The sequence below is a fragment of the Dasypus novemcinctus genome, chromosome 18 (assembly GCF_030445035.2).
Source record: "Dasypus novemcinctus isolate mDasNov1 chromosome 18, mDasNov1.1.hap2, whole genome shotgun sequence".
Taxonomy (NCBI): domain Eukaryota; kingdom Metazoa; phylum Chordata; class Mammalia; order Cingulata; family Dasypodidae; genus Dasypus; species Dasypus novemcinctus.
In genome coordinates, this window is record NC_080690.1 from 52,743,637 (window position 1) to 52,767,714 (window position 24,078).

Genomic DNA, 24,078 nt, shown 5'->3' on the forward strand with positions numbered 1-24,078 from the left:
CTCTGGAGCTGTGGAATGGCATTCTCATGTGAACCAAGTGTTTTGATAGATAAGCTGGGAGTAACCTCTCCTTTCCTATTCAAACCTTTTCCAGGGCTGCTGCAGTGAGGTGGAAGCCCAGCAGACAGGGAGAAGACAGACACCTCCACAGCCCATGCAGTGCGAGCTCCCCACCGTTCCTGTGCAGATAGGATCGCACTTCTTGAAGGGTGTTTCCTTTAACGAGTCAGCTGCCGACAATCTGAAACTTAAGACGGTAGCTTTCCTTTGGGTTCCAACAACCCAAGTGAACTATGAAAATAGACTTCTTCAGGGAAATAGTGGGGTTATCTAAGAATATAGATGAAAAAACACATAACCCAGTACATAAAATGTGGTATATACACTCAGTGGAATATTACTCAGCTATAAAAAGGAAAGAGTTCTGATGGCATACTGCAACATGGCTAAATCTTGAAGACTTCATGTTGAGTGAAATAAACCAGATAGAAAGACAACTATGGTATGATCTTGCTTATATGAAATACCTAGATTAAGCAAATTCAAAGAGACAGATTGTAGATTACAGATTTCCAGGGGTGGGGGAATGGGAAGATTTTGCTTAATGGGTTCAGAGTTTCTTTTTGAGGTCAAGAAAAAGTTGAGGTTATAAATGTTGATGATGGCAGTACAATATTGTGAGTGTAATCAATTCCACTGAATTATACTTTTAAAAATGGTTAAAATGGGGAATTTTTAGTTGTGTATCTTTTACTACAGTAAAAGTTACAGAAAAAAACAAGGTCAAGGCAGGAGTCATTGAACTTTCCTATTAATTTGGTGTCTAGATGAGGAGTAATTTTTTTAAAAAATTGAGGTAAAATTCACATCACAGGAAATTAGCCACTTCAACGTGTACAATTTGGTGGCATTTAGTACATTCCAAAATGTTCCATAACAGTTACCTCTATCTAGTTCCAAAACATTTTTTAATCTGAAAAGGAAACCCCATATCCATTAAGTGACCTCTGATCACTCCCCATTCCCCCCTGCCTCCAGCCTCTGGCAACCACTAATCTGTTTTCTGTCTCTATGGATTTACCTGTTTTGGGTATTTCATGTAAATGGAATCATACCTTTTGTGTTTGGATTCTTTCACTTAGCACACTGTTTGGAAGGATCATCCATGTTGTAGCATATATCAGAACCATATTTCTTTTTGTGGCTGCATAATATTTCCTTGCATGGATATATTACATTTTGTTTATTCATTCATTTGTCTATGGATATTTGGGTTCTTTCCACCATTTGTCTATTGTAAATAGTGTTGATATGAATATTGATGTACAAGATTTGTTTCAATACTTGTTTTCCAATTCTTTTGCTTACACACCTACTAGTGAAACTATGGGCCATTTGGTAATTCTATATTTAACTTTTTGAGGAACCATCAAACTATTTTCTACAGCAGCTCTGCGATTTTACATTCCCAGCAGCAGTTTGTAGCGTTCCAGTTTCTCCACATCCTCACCAACACTTGTTATCAATCCATCTGTCTGTTAGTCTATTTTCTGAACACTTGAGTGTAGGTTATATATATCATGCTCCTTGAACATTTACTACTGCATGTACATTTCCCAAGAACAAGGATATTCATTTATATAATCACATTAAGTGCAGTTATCAAGTTCAAGAAATTTAACATTGATAGTAAGCTTACAGTTTATATAACTTTTTTCATATATCCTATACTGTCCTTTTGAGCCTTTTCTCCTCTCTTGCTACGTTACATCAAGGATCATGTATTGCACTTAGTTGTAATTGTCTCTTTAGTTCTTTTTTCATTTCTTTGTTTAGATTGGGGGAATGTATATACAATACAGACTTTTCCATTTCATTTATTCCCAGGCATGTCACTCAATGGCATTAATATTGTGGTACCTCACCACCTTCCATTACTAAAACTTACACATCTTCCCAAACAGAAATCCTACACCCATTATTCATTAACTTCTCATTCCTCCTGCCCCTCACTCTTGGCAGCCTATACTCTAATTTCTGTCTCTATGAGCTTGTGTATTCTGATACTTTTTTAATAGCTACTATGGAGCCTAAATATAACATCCTAAATCTATAACAATCTCATTTGTTTTGATACCAACTTACTTCAATAATATACGCATGCTGTGTTCCTATACTCTTATTGCCCCACCTCTATGTAGTTTTTGTCACAAAATTCATGTTTATATATTTTGTATCCAAAACCACTCATATATCATTACATTTTTTTAAAAGATTTATTTTATTTATTTCTCTCCCCTTTCCCCCCACCCCAGTTGGCTCTTCTCTGTGTCTATTTGCTGCATGTTCTTCTTTTTTTTTTGTCCGCTTCTGTTGTTGTCAGCGGCATGCGAATCTGTGTTTCTTTTTGTTGCGTCATTTTGCTGCGTCAGCTCTCCGTGTGTGCGGCGCCATTCCTGGGCAGACTGCACTTTCTTTCGCGCTGGGCGGTTCTTCTTACAGGGTGTACTCCTTGCATGTGGGGCTCCCCTATGCAGGGGCACCCCTGCATGGCACAGCACTCCTTGCACACATCAGTACTGCGTGTGGGCCAGCTCCACACGGGTCAAGGAGGCCCCAGGTTTGAACCATGGACCTCCCATGCGGTAGATGGACGCCCTATCCACTGGGCCAAGTCTGCTTCCTTATCATTACATTTTATGCATTTGCCTTTTAGATCCTGTAGGAACTAAAAAGTAGAGTTACAAACCCAAAATACAATAGTTCTGGCATGTCTATTTATTCATGTCATTGCCCTCACCTGAGATCTTTATTTCTTTATGCAGCTTCAATATATTGTCTATTGTCCTTTCTTTTCATCTTGTAGAACTCTTTTTAGCATCCTTTTAGGTCTAGTCTAGTGGTGACAAACTCCCTCAGTTTCTGTTTATCTGCAAAGTCTTAATTTCTCCCTCATTTTTGAAAGACAGTTTTCTCAGATAATAGTTGTTGGTTGGTAGTTTTTACTTTCAGCACTTATGTCATCCCACTGCCTTCTTGTTGCTGTGGTTTCCAGTGAGAAATTGGTAGTTAATCTTATTGAGGCTTCCTCATACTTAACATGTTGTTTCTCTCTTGCAGCTTTCAGAATTCTCTCTTTATCTTTGGCATTTGGCAGTTTGATTTTAATATGTCATGGTGGGTTTATTTGGGTTTATCCTCTTTGGAGTTTGTTTAGCATCTTGAATATGTGTATTTATATGTTTTTCTTTTTTCCCATTAAATTTAGGGAGCTTTCAGCCATGACTTCTTTGAATATTCTCTCACCCCTTTCCTCTCTTTTTTCTCCTTCTGGGACTCCCACAATAAGTAGTTTGGTATGTTGATGGTATTCCACAGGTTCTTCAGGCTCTTCACTTTTCTTCATTCTTTCTTCTTTCTGCTCCTCAGACTGAATGATTCCAGTTGTCTCTGCTGTTGAACCTCTCTAGAGATTTTTATTTCTGTTACCATGTTCTTCAGCTCTTTTGAGTTCCTTTTCGTAATTTCTATCTTTCCATTGTTATTCTCGTTTTGATTATTTTTTTCCTTATTTTTTTCAGAAATGTTCGCTTATTTCTATTTATTTTTTTATTTTTTAAAGATACTTAGATTATACAAATGTCACATAAAAAATATAGGGGATTCCCATATGCCCTGCTCCCCACACCTCCCACATTTTCCCACATTAATGACATCCTTCATTAGTGAGGTACATTTGTTGCAATTGATGAACACATTTTGGAACATTGCCACTAAGCGTAGATTAAAGTTTGCATTGTAGTTTACACTCTGTCCCACCCAATTCTGTAGGTTGTGACAAGATATATAATGGCCTGTATCTGTCATTGCAGTGTCATTCAGGACAATTCCCGAGTCCCAAAAATGCCTCCATATTACACCTGTTTTTCCCTCTCCTCGCCTCAGAACCTCCAGTAACCACTGCCTCCACGTCAGTGATTTAATTTCTTCCATTGCTAGAATCACAATAAGTCTATAGTACAGTACCAATAAGTCTACTTTAGTCCATAGTTCATTCCCCAATCCTGAGAATTCTGGCATGGTAATGTCCACTCCACCTCTAATTGAGAGGGGGCTGCGATCCCATAGGGCCGATGGATGGGACTCTCTTGCTTGCAATTGTCGACTTCCTCGGTTCCTTGATATGATGGTTGTCCATCATCAGCTCCTTGTTAGTTGTCCTGGCTGAGACCAATGAACTAGAGAGTAGGTGTTGCAACTCCTTTGAGATTTAGGGCCCAGCTGGCACACAGACAGCCCAAAGATATAAATCTCTTCAATGTACACCTACCAGCTCTAGTAGTAATTATAGGTTCAAATAGAAGGATAGAAGAGCCATGTGTAGGGAAACTACAACTGAGTCCAACTCTCTCACACTGGGAGCATAAATTCCAAAGTAGGGCTCGCTGGCAAGGCACCAAACTCATGAGCTATCTGCCCTGACTACAGTGTCTGGATGTCTCCAGAGCCCTCAGGAGCCCTGCTATTTGGGATAGTATCTACTTGGGCAGTCAATGAAATCCTGCTGAGATGTGCATATGTGTAACCTCTGGAATGACCTCCCATCTCTCTTTGAAGTCTCTTAGCCATATAAACCCATTTGTATTTACATTTTCCCCCTTTTGGTTGAGGTCTTTTTCCGGTTTCATTGCTGGTTTGTGCTTGGTAGTAATCCCTCAGTGCCAAGGAGGCTCATCCTTGGGAGTCATGTGCCATGCTGGGGGGAAGGTAATGTATTTATATCCTTATAGAGTTCAGCTTAGAGGCCACATTTGAGCAACAAGGAGGCTCCCAGGAGGCAACTTTTAGGCACCCTATAATACTAGGCTAAGTTTCAGTTTCAAAAGTAAAGGTTCAGGGAAGTGGATGTCACTCAAGCGATTGGGCTTCTACCTACCACCTGGGAGGTCCCGGGTTTGGTTTTGGTGGCTCCTGGAGAGGGTGAGCTGACATGGCAGGCAGGCATGGCAAACTGATGCAACAAGATGACACAACAAAAGAGACACAAAGAGGAAAGACAATGAGAGACACAACAAACAAGGGAGCTGAGGTGGCTCAGGTGACTGAGCACCTCTCTTCCATGTGGGAGGTCCTGGGTTCGGTTTCTGATACCTCCTAAGGAGAAGATGAGCAGACATAGAGGAGCACACAGTAAATGGGCACAAAGAGCAGACAGCGACCACAAACAATGAAGGGTGGATATAAATAAACAAAACAATTCTTAAAAAAAAAAGTAAAGGTTCATACGCACAGTCATCAAAATTAAGGGCCGGTCAAGGCCCATTCTCCTTCACTAGTCATTGCCCCTGTACTTGAGGGATTCTTGCTGACCCATTGGAGAATGTGGCAGAGCTCCCCAAGATGGGAATTTGATATTCCTTTGGTTATTGTGTGAATCTCCACCCACTGCGACCATGCTCCATGAACATTTGAACACATTTATATGTCTTATATGTATGCCCAGGTAAGCTTCCTCCCATGTATCCCCCATCACTGACACCCTGCACAAATGGTCTTCCCTTGCCACAGTTATAACACTTCTGTGATCCAAAATTTATTAAAACATGAAGTAAAGGAAGCGAATGTGGCTCAAGCAATTTGGCTCCCATAGAGGAAGTCCAGGATTCGATTTCCGGGGCCTCCTGGTGAAGGCAAGCTGGACCATGCAGTGAACTGGCCCACGCAAGAGTGCTGGCTTGTGCAGGAGTGTTGTCCTACACTGAGTTCTGCCCTGCACGAAGAGCTGGCACAGCAAGATAACACAACATAAAGAGACACAGAAGAGAGACAATAAGAGATGCAGCAGATTAGGGAGCTGAGGTGGCACAAGAGATAGAGCTTCTCTCTCCCACTCTGGGAGATCCCGGATCGTTTCTTGGTACTGCCAAAAGAGAAGACAAGCAGACACAGAAGAACACCACAGTGAATGGACACAGAGAGCAGATAGCAAGCACAAAACAACAGGGGTGGGGAGATAAATAAATCTTTAAAAAAGCTAATAAAATAGTCAAATATAATGAATAAGAAAATGAAATAATGATAGATTTAAAAATAGGTAAAATATAAAATGTTTTTTAAAAATTAAAAATTTGGGGTAATGAAAAATAATGAAAAAATATTTTAATTTTTTTTTGACATTTTGCCTTTTATCACTGTAAGATCTGTTGTCCTGTATATACAGTGACATTTTCTTCATTTATTCCCCAGTGACTTACTTTTTCATTTTGTCCTTTAAGAAGTTTTATAGTAGAATAACAGTAGAAAAGTCATGTACCGAATACAGGGGACTCCCATATATACCCAACATCTTCCCTGTTTTCCCCTTCCCTTATTAATAACATTTTATATGTGGATAGTACATTTGTTACCACTCGTGTGCGAATATTGAAACATTGCTACCAACCATGGTCATTGGTTTACATTATGGTTTACATTTTGGATCATACACTTTTATAAAATTTGATGCAATTTAACCTGACCTGTATCCATCATAGCAAGGTCATGTAGACCACTTCCATTGCCCCCAAAATGGCCCCTGTTCCATCTATTCTATTCCTCTCCCCCTCGCCTTGGGAACCATGGCAACCACCAGGTTTAATTCCTTGAAGGACAAGATTCCTAGTTATTTACAACACTGAGGACTTGACACACTGGTCTGTCCTCCGTTAGGCACTGCCCATTCTTTCAGGAGACTCCCGCCCCTCTATTTGAGAACATTGCAGGCCTCCCCAGGATGGGAGTCCACCACCTTGCCACTCATTATGTGGGTCTCCATCCACTGATACAGCATTGTGTCAAGAGGAACACTCACTCCCTAGAAGCTTGCCACAGGTGTGCCCTGTTCTGAACGCCCCCTGGCATCCAATATCCCTGAACCAGAAACCCTCATTTGCCATATTGCCAAAAGAGAATTCCCAGCATCGTAGTTTCAACCATGTACCTGCCAATTCCCAGTGTTCTTGCTCTCGCCCCAATCCTCCCCCCAGTTCCATGGACAGTCCAACCCACCCTCCCCACCCCACCCTCCTGACAAACCAGCACCACCTAATGCAGCAGTATCATTACACTGTCATGCCCCTCCACTGTACAACTACCACTTCTACTTTACCATAGATTTTTACCCAGATGGGTGTTGGCTCCAACAATCTTCTTCTGCCTGTCTATTTCCTGTAAACCTATCTGTGGTTATATATTGTTTCCCTGATTTCCTTTAGCTCTTTGCCCATGTTTCTCTTTAGCTTTTTGAGCATATTTAAGACCATTTTGGGAGGGGGGGGCTTTTCTGTGTGTGTACTTTATTTTTTTATATACTTTTTAATTTTTTTAAAAAGATACTTAGATTACATAAACGTTACATAAAAAATATAGGGGATTCCCATATGCTCCACTCCCTACCCCTCTCACATTTTGCCACATTAACAACATCCTTCATTAGAGAGGTACATTTGTTGCAATTGATGAATACATTTTGGAGCATTGCCACTAAGCATGGATTATAGTTTACACTGTAGTTTACACTCTCTCCCATTCATTTTGTAAGTTATGACAAGATAGTTAATGACCTGTATCTGTCATTGCACTGTCATTCAGGATAATTCCGAAGTCCCAAAAATGCCCCCGTATTACACCTATTTTTCCATCTCCCTCCCCTCAGAACCTCCAGTGGCCACTGCCTCCACGTCAGTGGTAAAAGTTCTTCCTGAGAAGTGGATATGGTTCAAGTGATAAGGCCTCTGCCTACCATATGGGAGGATCCAGGTTTGACCCCTGGGACCTCCTGGTGAAAAAGAAGAAGAAAAAGCATGCCTGCATGGTGAACCAGTGCCCACGTGGTGAGCCAAGTGCACAGAGAGTGCGTGGGGAACCAATGCCCACGTGGTGAGCCAAGTGCACAGAGAGTGCCGGCGTGGTGAACCAGGTGCCCACATGAGTGCCCACGTGGTGAGCCAGTGCCCATGCAACTGACTCATGCAGCAAGATGATGATGCAACAAATGAGAGACAAGGGGAGAGTCAAAGTGAAGCACAGCAGAGACCAGGAACTGAGGTGGAGCAATTGACAGGGAACCTCTCTCCACATCAAAGTCCCTAGGGTTGAATCCCTCCTAATCCTAGAGAGGAAAGATGAGAGGAAAAGACAAAAAGAGAAATAGATACAGAAGATCACACAGTGAATGGACACAGACAGTAAAAACAGCAGGGCGGGGGCAGGGGAAGGGAAAAAAATAAATCTTTAAAAAAGAAAAGTTCTTCCATTGCTAGAATAATAATAAGTCTATAGTAGAATAGCAGTAAGTCAACTCTAGTCCACTGTTCATTCACCAATCCTGAGGATTCTGGGATGGTGATATCCATTCCACCTCTAACTGAGAGGGGTCTTAGATCCAATGGGGCAGATGGATGGGATTATCTTGCAGTTGCAGACTCTCTCTGTTCCTTGAGATGGTCATCATCCATCATCTCCTTGTTAGTTGTAGGACCATTTTTAAAAAGTCTCTGGTATGTCCCAGGTGTGTGGTCCTCATCACTGATGGTTTCTAAATGCTTTAATCCTTGGTCTGGGCCATCACTTCCTATTTCTTTGTCTGCTTTGTAGACTTTTGTTGAAACCTGAACATTTTGATATTTTAATGTGTTACTGCTGTAACTTAGATTCTGAGAAGACTGCTCCTAGCTAGTCTTGGGACAGAGCCAGGAGCAAACAAACAAAGATGGAATAAAAGAAAACACCTTTCCTAGTCTTTGCAGATTGATCTTTGCTAACACTCTGTTTCAGGGTTTATCCATACAGTGAGTTTAGAGAGTAGCTCCAAGCCAAAGCATTGGGGCCTCCTTGATTGTTTCTGGGGTGTGTCTTTTCTTGGGAATATACTTATGGCTCTAGGAATGCCCCTGTTTACAAGTTCCTGAACTAATTTGTATGTAATGTGTGTCAGGGTGTATAATGATTTTTAAAATGAAATATTTGCCAGCGTTAGTTTTAGTCATAATTTTATTCAAATGTTTAACATAGTTTTGAAAGTACACTACAAAATATTATTTATGATGTTTCTCAGTGGACTTCTATGAATTAAGTATCTTGTCATGATACTGCAGTAATTACAAATGTTTATGGAGCATCATGTTTGCCAGGCATTGTGCCAAGTGCTTCTCAGTCATTGTCTCATTTAATGCTTATCTGTGAGGTGGGAACTGCCCTTTTCTCCATTTGACAGAGAGAACTGATACCCAAGATCATACAGCTATAGAGTAGTAAAGCTGGAGTTTACACTTGTTTCCAGAGTCCATTACCTGACCTCTCTAGATCATCCAGAATAAAGTTGAGGTTTTTATTGGCATTTACTTTTATTTTTTTAAGGAGGTACCAGGGATTGAACCTGGGACCTTATACACAGGAAGCAGATGCTCAAACCACTGAGTTACACATCTTTCTCTGGCATTTACTTTTTTTTTCCTTTTAATTTCTCTCCCCTTGCCCCCTCCCCAGTTGTCTGTTCTCTCTGTCCATTGGCTGCATGTTCTTTTTGTCCACTTCTGTTGTCAGCGGCACGGGAATCTGTGTTTCCTTCTGCCGCGTCTTTTTTTTTTTTTAAAGATTTATTTATTTCTCTCCCCTCCACCCTCCCCTCCCCAGCCGGTTGTCTGTTCTCTGTGTCTATTTGCTGTGTCTTCTTTGTCCGCTTCTGTTGTTGTCAGTGGCATGGGAATCTGTGTTTCTTTTTGTTGCATCATCTTGTGTCAGCTCTCCATGTGTGCGGCGCCATTCCTGGACAGGCTGCACTTTCTTTCATGCTGGGCCGCTATCCTTACGGGGCGCCCTCCTTGTGCGTGGGGCTCCCCTATGCGGGGGATACCCATGTGTGGCACAGCACTCCTTGCTCACATCAGCACTGCACATGGGCCAGCTCAACACAGGTCAAGGACACCCAGGGTTTGAACCGTGGACCTCCCATGTGGTAGATGGACGCTCTAACCACTGGGCCAAGTCCACTGCCCTGTTGCATCATCTTGTTGTGTCAGTTCTCCGTGTGGGTGGCGTCATTCTTAGGCAGGCTGCACTTTCTTTAACGCTGGGTGGCTCTCCTTATGGGGCGCACTCCTTGCGCGTGGGGCTCCCCTACACAGGGGACACCTGTGCGTGGCACGGCACTTCTCGTGCATATCAGCACTGCGCATGGGCCAGCTCCACACGGGTCAAGGAGGCCCGGGGTTTGAACCGTGGACCTCCCATGTGGTAGACGGACGCCCTATCCACTGGGCCAAGTCCACTTCCCCTCTAGCATTTACTTTTACCAGATGATTTTGTTTTTTTATCCAGAGGAATTAAGAATTTAAAAATTCCTCGACCACTTTGCTTTAATAAATTGTTAAGTAATGCTATATTTTATGTTAGTATAGAAACTAAATGTAAATCGTAATGCACATGTATCCATATATAACTTGTCATTCTACAGGTTTGAGAAAATACCTGAAGGCTATAGATGACAATTCCTTAAAAAATTAAAATGACATGACTTGGGTGCTTTTCCATTGGAATGATTTTGTGGCCATAGCATGGCTTTATTTTGTGCTGTGATGAATTCTGTTCTTGTCAATCTACAGCATACGATGTTACAGCTGATCAAAGAAGCAGGCTGCTATAATGGAATCACAACCAGGGACGATTTTCCCGTGACTGAAGTACTGAACCAGGTTTGCCCATCCACATGGCGAAGTGCCTGCAAGACTGCTGTGCAACTACTGTTTGGCCAGGCTGGGCTGGTGAGTAAATGTGTATGATAGATGACAGAATAGAGAGAGACTCTTCAAGCCTACAAGGATGTGCGTGCATGCACATAGGTGAAAATGTTGAATAATTAGAAAAGTTCTGTGCTACAGAATTTAGACAAGATAGAAATGATAAAGGAAAAGCAGCATTAAAAAGCCATTTTATTGCTACTATAGATTGATAACATGTTTTTGCTGGGGTTCTATTTGGAAAAAGATGTTATAGATTTTCCTTGTTTTAAGGAAAATGGTTATATTGGTGATGGCACGATGTGGCCTGTGTGACCTGGCCTCAATACTCTATGGCTCCCATGGACATCTTTCTATTCCTGACATGCCAACCTTGTTCCTGTCTCAGGTCTTTGCATTTAGTGCTCCTTCTACCTGGGAACACTCTTCTCTCTCATCTTGTGGCTCCTTCCTTCTCATTTTTCTCATACCAGTTCAGATAGCCTCTCCTCAGAGATGCCTCCTTGACCATGCTGGAATAAGCAGTGCCCATGCATAGTCACTTTGCATCTCAGCTCTCAGCCTAACTCCTTCTTAGCAATAAAATAACCTCAATACAAAAAGAATAGTTCGGGGTTTTTTTCACTGTTCACAGATAACGAAAGACTTTTTCAGAAGTCATATGGGGTCAGGAGATCAGCATATGAAACCATCATTTAGTTTTTTGTTTGCTACCTTTGACCTGTATAACCTTATGTCCTTGAGCCAACTTTTTAGAATTAAACGCCTCATTTCAGAGTGATGGCATTTAGTAAAAAGGTTAGAAAAAGCTAATTAGAGATCAAGAGAATTAAAAGACTGTTTCTTGTACTTTTTTTTTTTTAATATTTTTTTTTTAATATTTTTTTTTTCCTAATTTTTATTTATTTAATTCCCCTCCCCTCCCCCGGTTGTCTGTTTTCTGTGTCTTTTTGCTGCTTCTTGTTTCTTTGTTTGTTTCTTTGTCCTCTTCTGTTGTCGTCAGCGGCACGGGAAGTGTGGACGGCGCCATTCCGTCGGCAGGCTGCTTCCTCCTTCGCGCTGGGCGGCTCTCCTTATGGATGCACTCCTTGCGCGTGGGGCTCCCCTACGCGGGGGACACCCCTGTGTAGCACGGCACTCCTTGCGCGCATCAGCACTGTGCACGGGCCAGCTCCACACGGGTCAAGGAGGCCCGGGGCTTGAACCGCGGACCTCCCATGTGGTAGACGGACGCCCTAACCACTGGGCCAAAGTCCGTTTCCCTGTTTCTTGTACTTTTTAAAATTTCCTTTTCAAACTCTTTTGCTACAGTCCTATGGAAGAAAACATTAGATGCTCCAGCAAAATATTAACAGAACACTGTCACTCTGGCAGATATTTAGTTGTGACTGTTAACATTGCACAGATTCTACCACTTGTCTTTTTTTTTTTTTTTAACCCCCCCTCACCCCCAAGATGGCTCCCTTTTCTGTCTGCTCATTGTCTGTTTGTCTTCTTTAGGAGGCACCGGGAATCAGACCCTGGACCTCCCATGTGGGACAAAAGTGCCCAACCACTTGAACCATTTTCACTCCCTGCTGGTTTGATTGTCTGCTCATTGTGTGCTCTGCTTGTCGTCGTCTTCTTTTTTTTTTTTAAGATTTATTTTATTTATTTATCCACCCCCCTCATTGTTTGTGCTTACTTTCTACTCTCTGTGTCTCTTTGTTATGTACTCTCTGTGTCTGCTCATCTTCTTCAGGGGACACCGGGACCTCCTATGTGGAGGTGGGTATTCAATTGCTTGAGTCAGTCACATCCACTACCTCTTTTATTTTTAAAAAAAGCTATTTTGTGTTTCACTTGTAAGGAAATGCGGTCATGGTTGTAGCATCATCTTAGGAGAGCTTTCCAAAGTTTGTTTCCCCCAAACTGCTTCCTGTGGTCTTGTAGGTATTAAAACAAGGGAAGCAGGAAAAGCAAAATGAGTGTGACTATTCTAGCTGTACTGACTAGCTGTCACTGGTTTGGCCTAAACAGACCAGGCAATAAATTTCAAAAAGGATTTGGAATTTTCTCTCTTCCTGACCCTTCTCTTTAAGGGTAAAATATTAGAATGGAAAGAGGAATTAACATAATCTAATGTATGCAAGGTTAAAGGGAAAAAAAAACACCCTAATGAAAATATTGGGGAAAAGCTTGTACTGGGTTTTGTTCACTTCATCCTTCCTGTCTGTGTTATGTTGATGGAGATGGTTTTTTCATTCTTTAATTACTGTTCTGTTTTCTCCTTTGTGCCTGAAATACCTTTAATTTATTTAATATCCATTGTTCAAGCTCTGCAATTTCTGGACTACTTGTTAGTTATTAGTATTTATGTATATCAGGAGTGTGCACTCAATGTTTAGTATGTTTTATTTGCAGTAAACTGATCTCCAAAGATTTCCTTTTGAAACCCCCCCTTTATTTTTATACTCTTTACTGTTTTACTAAATATTAAGTGTTCTTTGACAATTCTGGTGCTCGTGTGTTTGAGGGGACAAAAGTAAAATGAATCTGTCATTATGTCAGAAAGTTTTTTTAGAATTCACAGATCAAATGTGCCTTAATGAATTTTTTTTTCCATTTAGAATTCAAACTGGTAGGATTAACATTTTTAATATACATCATTGGAGATCTGCTTATTTGTAAATAGCCTATTACTCGTTTGGAAAAATAAACTAGTGAATAATATTTTTCTGTTTTACTTTTCAGTCAAAAAAAATATATATATATATATATAAAGAACTGTTTCTTAATGTGATTTCTCCTTTATTCATGAAAAGAACTGTTAGGATACTGTCCTGTCATTTCATGTGGTCAGGGCTTAGGTGGTCCACCTCAGGGTAGCATTACTATGTAGAGGTCCAGTTGAGGACCTGTGTACAGTGGTGAGTTATTATGTAGGATCTGTTTCTGGTTATGGAAAACCCTAAAGAGAAGGGGTAACCAGGCACTCCCACTGAAGTATGGAAGAGCCCATTACTTTTAAATTAAACTGTATTTTAGATCAATCCACATTTCCAGAGACTGTTTAGCTGAAACTAGGAGAACCATGGTCATGAGTTCTCTAGAAAGGAATGAGCAAAATAAGTAGAAGAAAATAAAATAAGGTAGAAGGGCACAGGCTGTTTTGAGTATGCGTTGTGGGTTTTTTTGTTTTGTTAAGTTTAATGTTATTCAGGGAGCAGAAAGTCCTTCCTATTAATAGTTCCCTACCCCTCCCATTGCAGGGCACCTTTGTGTGTATCTGACGAAGCCTTTAGATTGTGAGTCTGGGGATGGGAGGAGAGAGGAAACACCTGCCTGGTCCAACAATGGTTATTCCTTGGACAGGAAGCCTTTTCTGAAGGACGTTGCAGGCTAGCTATGGAAACTCTGTGTTTATCACAGTAGAAATCTGCTCCATTAGAGGCTGAATTTGGAATCCAGTTAAACAACTCTACACAGTTCTGCCACTTCTGAAATATTACACATTTGATCTTAAGGTGTTTATGATTATATTCTTAAATTTATTTTAGTTATTTGAAAATATATTCATCACTTTGTCAAACTCTTTAGATTATATAGTATACTATACATAGTCAGGTGAAAACCATGGACCCCTTCTCAGTGTAGCAGCAGATAGTTTTTTTTTTTAAATTTATTTTAAGATTTATTTTATTTATTTATTCCCATCCCCGCCTTGCCACTTGTGTTTGCTGTCTGTTCTCTGTTGTCCATTCACTGTGCATTCTTCTGTGTCTGCTTGTCTTCTCTTCTCATCTTTTCTTTAGGAGGTACCAGGAACTGATCCTGGGACCTTCCAATGTGGGAGAGAGGCACTTAATTGCTTGAGCCACCTCAGCTCCCTGGTTCATTGTGTCTCTCATTGTCTTTTAAGGAGATAGGTGTATGACACTTATATTGAAGGTTAGAGAAAATAAAGATAATAAGTTGATCTTTTTTCAGTTTAAGTTCACAGACCCCCTGAAATCTTTCCACAGACCCCCAAGGTTAAGAACTTCTAATCTAGGTAGTATTGAAGACTCTCCTCCAAATAAGAGGAAATCATTGAAAGATTGCTTGCTTCTTCATCTATCCTGAAATAGTTCTATTTTTATTGATGGTTGAGGATGGGCTCTTCTCACAGTGTTTTAAATTTTAAAAATTTGTTTTTAGTAACATTTTTACTTTTTTCACGTAAATAAAGTAAAAATTACTAAGATAAAGGAAACAAAGTAATTCCTACTTAACATATTTATAGTTTGGGAGAAGTGCTAAGTGTTTGGAAAGTTCCATAAATCTCACATCTAGGATTTTTTAAAAAATTTATTGAAATATTATTATAGTTGGTCATCTTTCTTACTTACAGCCATTGTCTTCAGTGGGACTCATGACTGGACCCTGCATGACTGCGTTGCCAAGAGAAGAGTGTGTGTTGGTCATTCAGCATCCCCAAGTTCATGAATTGTATTTGTGATCCATTTTCCTCTCTGAAAGCTGGTTTTTGTCTTTTGTTTCTCTCTTAGGTGGTGGTTGACACAGCACAGATTGAAAATAAAGAAGCCTATGCCCCCCAAATCAGTTTAGAAGGCTCCAGAATTGTGGTTCAGGTTCCATCTACATGGTAATATGACTCTTACATTAATACGAAGCCTGAACTCTGATTGACATTTGCCTATTTTTGGAATGATTGCTTTGTTTCTAACAATCCCTGCTAACTGATGTGACAGGCCAAGCTTCATTTCTGGGTCTGTCTGTAGGAGTGGTGTCCTCATGACATGTGTTGTAGTTATTGGTACAAGATGAGGAAGGAAGCCAGGATGTCTGAAAAATAGTCTCATGGACTAATAATGTAACTAAATGTTAAATACTTTTGGATCAAAATGAACAATATTTTCTTTGCTAGTGAGTCCACAATTATTAAACATAGTATATAATTTTCTCTAATTCACTCAGTGTTTCTCTAAAGCTGAGTACAAATCATAGAATTTCTTTTCTCCTTTGTTTTTACTTCAGCCCTGATGATATTTTTTTTTTCTTTTTTTAAAGATTTATTTTATTTATTTCTCTCTCCTTCCCCCCCCCCCCCCGCCCATTGTCTGCTCTCCATGTCCATTTGCTGTGTGTTCTTCTGTGTCTGCTTGCATTGTCAGGCGGCACCAGGAAACTGTGTCTCTTTTTTGTTGCATCATCTTGCTGCATCAGCTCTCCGTTAGTGTGGTGCCACTCCTGGGTGAGCTGTGCATTTTTCACTCTGGGCAGCTCTCCTTGATGGGCGCACTCCTTGCTCATGAGGCACCCCTATGTGGGGGTGCCCCTGCGTGGCACAGCACTCCTTATGGGCAGTAGCACTGCACGTGAGCCAGCTCGTCACCTGGGTCAGGAGGCCCTGGGTATCAAACCCTGGACTCTCCATATGGTAGGCAGATGCTCTATCAGTTGAGCCATGTCCACTTCCCAGCCCTGATAATCTTGAGCTCATGACATCTCAAATCTGGGAACAGATGATCCATTTTTAATTATTTAATTTTATTTGTAATATTCATAACAGATAAAAGATTACTCTTACTTCTTTAGGAAAAAAGCTCCTACAAATTAGTAAGAAAATGGGCAAGGGACATAAAACCAGATAAGTGAGAAAAGGAGAAATATGGTAAAAAATACATGAAATTGTTTAATCTCACCTGATTAACATGTAGAGGCCAAGTAAAGAAATGATATGATGCCATTTTGCCCAGCATGTTGTTAACTTGTTTTAAAATAATAATACCAGGTTTGGACTAGACTGTACAGAAACAGTCACAGAAGTTGCTGAATGGAGAGTAAGTCACACAACCTTTCTAGAGGCCGTTTTTATACATTAGAAGTCTAAAATAAGGGATATGACCCCAGAAATCTCACAAGTCCACCTCTTAGGATTTATCCTAAGGAAATAATCTTGCAATGTGCCTATAAATTCGACTATAAGGATTGACATCATAGCTTTATTAATGAACACAAAAACTAAGCATATATTGGAAAACTATTTTGCTATTAAAAGTGTAAACTGGATAAACATTTAAATAAATATAGAAAATATTTAGTATATCATTTAGGTAGAAAGAGAGATAATACCTATGTGGACTAAAATGGTAGCTATGTAATGTATGTGAGTTGTATTTAAGCCTTTAAATGTGAGGAAACAGTGGTAAATTCTGCCAAAATTGTTGCTGGTATAGTTGGCTCACTTTGTGTCCTAAAACCTCCTGTCTCTGGTTTCTCCTCCCACAACTCCCCGAAAGTTGGAAGTTAATTGTTGAGATGATATACTGCTTCCTGAAATGGATGGTATAACATGATTCCTATCAGCCAATAAATTTAAAACTCTGTGTGTTTTTTGTGTTCCTGAATTCTTAATTTGTTTTTCCAATACAAGTTCTTTTTTAAAAAATATTGAACTTTACCAGGATTCTCATTTTGAGAAACAGTTTGAACTTGTAAATAATTGGGTGAATATAAACAGCTAATACTAAAAGGTTAAATTTCAGTTTACTATCAGTCTCTCCCTGTGTGATTGATTTCCTTTGTAATTCATTGCCCATCTCTGTAAGACTTGTAGAATGTGAGTCTTTAGAGAGGTTCCCTCTGCTGGTAGCTTTTGGTAAAGATTCAAAGTTTTAGTATTTTTGTTTGAAATTTAAAAAACAATATATACTTATTGAGAATAACTCAAACAGAAATGGTTGCTTTAATCCACCTTCAGAAAAATTAAATTGTTGGCAAAACAATTCTAAATTTATCAGCTGCCTTGCTTTTAGTAAAATTAAATTCTCAGCTGCCAAATAGTTTTTCTAAAATAATACCTTATTTGAATTAAAAAAAATTTTTTACAGAAATTTTATTATGGTAAAATATATATAACAAAATTTTAACCATTTTTACTTGACAGTTTTAAACCAGTACATTTAAACCCATCCATTCATTCTCTCTTTCAATATTTACTGGTTATCTTTTATGTACCAGACACTGTGTTGGGCTCTGGGAATTTGTTAATTGAGAACAAGAACAATCCCTCATAGAACTGATTTTGTAATGGGGAGGCAGAGGAGCCATCTAGTAAACATAAGAGAGAAGCTCAAACACTGACAGGTGCTATGAAGCAAGTAAGAGTAAGATGATATCATAGGATAGTGAGTCATCAGGGTAGAGATAGGAGAGGGGTGGCTGTTTTAGATGGGGAGGTCAGTCAGGAAGAGTCTCTTTGAGGATGTAATGTTTGATTTGAAAGAAGATAACCATGCCTAGAGCAGATGAGGGGAGCATTCCAAGCAGAAGGAAGAGCAAATGCAAAGGCCTGGGGTGACCAGCATGACCAGAGATGTGCTAGGTAGTGATGAAGAAGGGGATTCACAGGAGCCAGGACATGCAAGGCCCTAGAGGCCCTTCAGTTTAGATTAAGAACAGGTGGAGGGTTTTAAGCAATTCTTAGTGATTTGTCAATAGGATGGGTTTAGCCTCATAAGGGCATTTTGTTGATAGGCTTTCAAGACTGATGAATAAAATAAAACTGCCAGTTTATTGATTTTCAGAAAGAGAAATTATTAGCACCAGAAAGTGTAATACTCCTTTCTGTATGACTAGCAAATGCAGTCCTAGTGGGCAAGCCAAATCATAACCGGCCTGCTTGGGAGCAGAGTTATAATCAATAACTCCAGGCTAGGGGTTCTTAACCTTTTTTGTTCCATGGACCCCTTTACCAGTCAGGTGAAAACCATGGACCTTTTACTAAGTCCACCCCATACTGTGTATTATTTAATGAATTTATCACACCCACACCAACACATCCCCTCAAGATTTTATTATTATTTTTATTTCTCTTCTCTTCCCCCCCACCCCCTTCCCCCAGTTGTCTGCTCTCTATATCCATTCTCTTTGTGTTCTTCTGGGACCGCGTCTATCCTTATCAGCAGCACCAGCAATCTGTGTTTCTTTTTGTTGTGTCATCTTGTTGTGTCAGCTTTCTGTGTGTGCAACGCCATTCTTGGGCAGGCTGCACTTTCTTTCATGCTGGGCGGCTCTCCTTACAGGGTGCACTCCCTGTGCGTGGGGCTCCCCTACGCGGGGGACACCCCTGCATGGCACGTCACTCCTTGCGCACATCAGCACTGTGCATGGGCCAGCTCCACACAGGTCAAGGAGGACCGGGGTTTGAACCATGGACCTCCCATGTGGTAGGCAGATGCCCTATCCATTGAGCCAAGTCCGCTTCCCATATCCCACAAGAATAATGTTTTTTTGAATTTCAATTCAAGCTCATGGACTCCTTGTTAAGGACCACTGCTCCAAGCTGAGAGAAGAGGGTGTACAGCAGGGTGGTTAGGGCACTGAGACCAGAACAGTGCTGGGTTCAGCATCCAGGACTCTTAATTCAGGGTGTGGTTGGGCACTATCAGAACTTGCCTTCTTACTCACCTTTCCTTTTGCTGCTGAGGCTGGCCAGGTCCCACTCTCAACAGTATATTCCTCCTCAAGCCAGAGTCATGTTGGTTGTTATTTGCCTCATTGAGGTGGCTTTGTGCTGATTTCTCCATTTAACTCCAGAGGACCTAGGAACTAACAGATAGTATCTTCCTGGGAGACAATGCTGCTCAGACAGTTTTTGTTCTGGGACAAAAGGCCTGCTCTGACTCTCTATTTTCTTGGTTTTTTTCTTTCTCTTTGTCATACATTTAACCTTGGTTATTCTTACTTTCTTTTTGGACTGCTTCTTCTATCCATTTTTTCATTTCTAACTCATTATAACATAATTTAGAGAGATATTCTGTGGATTTTGTTTTTTACCGCCAGCTTTTAGGTCAGCCTCATGTTTCATGCCTATGGCTATGGCTGGTGAGAACCTACAACAGGCTCCCACAACCTGGCTCCCAGTCTCCAGGGCAGCTCAGGCCTATGGGACTATGGGCCCAGTTGATTGCCCTGTTCCTAGAACATAGTAATTTTCTGCCAGGCAGTACATCAGCCATGAATATGCAGCAGTGGGAAGAGAAAGACCTTCCTTTCTAAGAGCTAAGATAGTATAGGAGCAAGAGATTTTGGTAAGAACTAAGTTGTTTGGTAAAAGCTATTTTAGTGGAGTTAGGGAGATGAAAACCTGGTCAGAGTAGGCTAAAAGGAGAATACAAGGTAAGGAGTTGGAGTAGACAGTATGTTTTGCTAAAATGGGGAGGAGAGAAATGGGGCAGTATCTGGAGGGGAACATGGGGTTCCCCAATCAGAGTGTGATCGCTGAAATTCTTAGTTTGCCAAAGGGAATATCACAGGGAGGAAGGGTTGATTATATGAGTGAGACCCCTGGGAAGGACATGGTGGTCATTGCTTCTGGTAGAGGGTCAGCCTGTGGAAAGAGCAGAGCTCATCTTCTCTGACAGTAGGAGGGCAGGGGCAGGGTGTGTGGATGCAGATGTGGGAAACCTGGTGGGCTTAGTGGTAGAGGACATGAAGTAGATCTCCTTTGCTTCATGTTTTCTTAATTGAATGAGCGTTGAGCTAGAGAGAATGGAGGAGTGACAGATGTCAGAGCTTTGAGGAGCAAAAGCTCCTTATCTTGTGGATGAAATATGGTGGTGAAATGTTCATCTTGGAAAGTGGACAGATTAATTTATGTGAAGGCCATGTTGGTTGTTTTCTAAAGCTGGCGAATTCTTGTGGCAGACTCGTAAGGTTTTTTTGTTTTGTTTTGTTTTTAACCTCCATCAGTTTCTCAAATACAGATGTGAAACGATGTAGAAGTAAGGGTCAATAGAGTTATGGAAAGGAGTTTGCACAGGAGTAGATATTGTGCCAGATCTAGGAGTCTCAGCAAAGCAAGGAGGAAAATCAGGTCCTCAGCAGGTACCAGAGAGGAAGATAGCATTGTGGCCCCTGGAAGACAGCCCTTCCACTGAATCCTCCTCTTCCTTAAATAGACTCTCAATAGTTAGAAGTCTATGGGCACTCCAGATCGGGTTGCTTCTCTTTCTCTCCTTCCTTCTTTTGCAGAGCAGCAGGTTCCAGTGATAGTCCTGTCATTTTCTAAATTATCTTTTTTTTTTTTTTTAATTTTTATTTCTCTTCCCTCCCCCCTGCCCCTAGTTGTCTGCTCTCTGTGTCCATTTGCTGTGTGATCTTCTGTGTCCACTTGTATTCTTGTCAGTGGCACCCAGAATCTGTGTCTCATTTTGTTGCATCATCTTGCTGCATCAGCTCTCCATGTGTGCATCGCCACTCCTGGGCAGCCTGCACTTTTTTTGTGCTGGGCGGCTCTCCTTACGGGGCACACTCCATGCGCATGGGGCTCCTCTACGCGGGGGACACCCCCGCGTGGCATGGCACTCATTGCATGCATCAGCACTGCGCGTGGGCCAGCTCATCACATGGATCAGGAGGCCCTGGGTTTGAACCTTGGTCCTCCCATGTGGTAGGTGGACGCCCTATCCGTTGGGCCAAATCAGCTTCCCTAAATGATCTTATTACTACTGAATTTTTATTGGGTGCTCAAAGTACATAAAAGTTATACTCTTTTCTCTAAGGCCTGCTTGAAACACCTTTGTGGAGAAGTGCAGCCACACTTAATGTAGCCTCGTTTGTGATTAGGTGCCTTAAAGAAGACCCTGCTACCATGTCCCTGCTGCAGAGAAGCCTTGACCCCGAGAAGACCCTGGGTTTGGTGGATGTGCTGTACACAGCCGTGTTGGATGTGAACCGCTGGAGGTCAGGGAGGTTGGTGTCCACACCAGTCTGGATGAGCTGAATGAGCTGTGCAAGTGGTTTGCATTCAGGTCCACACATGGGGCAATGGAACCATATTCCATTTCATGTGTAATCAAGTCTCTAGTAGTATGTGGGTAAATAAGGCATGAAAGAGAATATTTTATATTGGAATAATTTCAAATTTAGAAAAAGTTATAAGAGTAGTACAAAGGATTGCTGTTTGTCCTTTACCTAGGTTCTTCAATTTGTTAACATTTTTGTCTTTATTTGCTTTATTGTTTGAGAGTAAATTGCAGACATGATGCCCCTTTACCTGGCAAGAATACTTTTAACCTAACTCATATTCTCCTTATAACTAAGGACAGAGAAAGGTGTAGAAAATTTATTTATTTCCTGCATTGCATAAAATTTATTTATATCTGAAAATAACTGATAGTTGCAAGTTTATCTCTTAGCAAATTGTCAATCTTTAGAACCTTAGACATCTAGCCATGCCCCTCCACCTTTCTTTACTCAAGAACATGCAGAGGCCCAGAATGGTGAACTGTTTCAGCCAGGGTCATCCCAGCCATCACCTGCCTTAGCTCGCATACCATGCCCTCTGCATGTCTTTCTATATCAGAAAAAAAATGATCAGAAAACTTTGGAATTAACAACCATCTCTTTTTGGCAGCATTTGTAAATTACTTCTATGAATGATCGTACTATGCAGAGTGTCCCTGAGTTGTCCCCACCCACCCTTCTCTGCTTTGTGGATTTATCCATCGTCCCTTTGCTGGGACGGCCTGACTCTCAGTCCCTCTTCTCCAGGCACAAAGCTGACCTCTGTCAGTTGCATTCCCCACTCTAGCCATGCTTTGCTCTCTTGTTCTGTGATAAGAGAGTTTTACTCAAACTCTTCCAGGGAGTCAGAATCCTAATGTAGTTTTCCTAGGCTTGTTTTAGATGCTGTAGATTTTTTTATACTAGAAGATATGGATAGTATTTAAAATAGGTACATTTAAAACCCCTGGGTGTTCATTTATTTATCTGTAGAACAGGACGTCTTTCTTATTTTTAAAGTCTTTCTTATATACAAAAAAGTCCATTTCATTGCCCAATTTTTGTTTTATTCTCTTTTTTTACAAAATAAATTTCTGTTTCAATAGGGAACAAGCTTTACCCTGTATTCAGATCCAGCTTCAAAGAGAGATCTGTGACTTTGGGAATCAAACTGACCTGCCATCTGGAAATGGAAATAAATCTTCAGGTGGCCTGCAGAAGACATTCTCCAAACTGACATCCCGGTTCACCAAGAAAGCTTCTTGCACCAGCTCTAGCAGCAGCACAAATTATTCCATCCCAAACACTCCTTCCAAAAGTATCTTCATAGCTGGTTGTTCAGAAGAGAAGGCCAAAGTGCCGGGTAATATTGACACAAGGTTACAAAGCATTTTGAACATTGGTAATTTCCCTAGGACTACAGACCCTTCACAGTCAGCCCAGAACTCCAGTAATCAAATAGTGAATGGTTTTCTCATGGAGAGGCGGGAGAACTGCCTGCATGGGGATGATGGCAAGGATGAGAAGGGTATGAACCTACCCACCGATCAGGAAATGCAGGAGGTGATAGATTTTCTTTCAGGCTTTAACATGGGCCAGTCCCACCAGGGCTCCCCATTGGTGACAAGGCGTAATTCTGCTGCCACAGCCATGGTGACCGAACAAAAGGGAGGAGCCATGCAGCCAACACTACCAGTGCCGCCTCCACCGCGCACCCCCCATGCTGGAGTCCAAACACCTCTGACACCCCAGCCAGGGCTGGCACCTCAGCAGCAGTCCCCAAAGCAGCAGCAACCCCAGGTCCAATACTACCAACACGTACTCCAAACCATTGGGCCTCAGCAGCCCCCGCCCCAGCCTCGAGCACCTGGGAAGTGGGCACCTGGCTCATCCCAACAGCCAGCACAGCCCATTGGAGTGGGTCTGTCACCTCTTGGCCAGTGGCCTGGCATATCTGATCTCAGTTCTGACTTGTACAGCTTGGGTCTGGTGAGCAGCTATATGGATAATGTGATGTCAGAGGTTTTGGGCCAGAAACCACAGGGACCTAGAAATAACACCTGGCCAAACCGTGACCAAAGCGATGGAGTCTTTGGGATGTTGGGAGAGATTCTGCCTTTTGATCCTGCAGGTATGTTTGACCTTCTGGAGTTTTAACATAAAATGTAATCATGGAAGGCTTCCTGGTGCCTGTCTACCACAGCCTTTACTTTTGGGGTAAAATGAATGACTAAACCCAACTTTAGAGACTCTTTCTCACTATTTGGGGACATGTGCAGGGAAGCCCTAGCAAGGTGGAAAGCAATGGTGACAGTCTGAGAGGACAGAATTGAGGCTTAGAGAGCTTGCTTCTACGGCTCGCGGTCCCAAGTGGGCTCCAGCCTAGACGCTCCCTTTCCTGAAAGCCAAGGCACCTGGCCCTGTGTGGGTAACATTTTTCCTGATTATAAAACCTATTCTTGTGATTCTTTTTTGCCTAAACTCTTAGACCCTGCAGAACTATGTAGCTTTCATAGAATACAGCTTCTGG

The 24,078-nt window shown here is 41.4% G+C and overlaps 1 protein-coding gene across 19 annotated transcripts in view; it reads left to right on the forward strand.

The window, feature by feature from the left end:
* Window positions 1–24,078, forward strand: part of GARRE1 (granule associated Rac and RHOG effector 1) — a 102,697-nt gene that overhangs the window by 61,597 nt on the left and 17,022 nt on the right. For 9 of the 19 annotated variants that reach the window (XM_058280142.1, XM_058280128.2, XM_058280140.2 and 6 more), the window contains 5 exons: window positions 95–256; window positions 10,641–10,799; window positions 15,305–15,402; window positions 21,390–21,515; window positions 22,655–23,679. In XM_058280142.1, the coding sequence (XP_058136125.1) occupies window positions 95–256; window positions 10,641–10,799; window positions 15,305–15,402; window positions 21,390–21,515; window positions 22,655–23,679 (1,570 nt within the window). The remainder of the gene's footprint in view (window positions 1–94; window positions 257–10,640; window positions 10,800–15,304; window positions 15,403–21,389; window positions 21,516–22,654; window positions 23,680–24,078) is intronic. The other 10 variants (XM_058280143.2, XM_058280136.2, XM_058280137.2 and 7 more) reach the window with 3 other exon arrangements.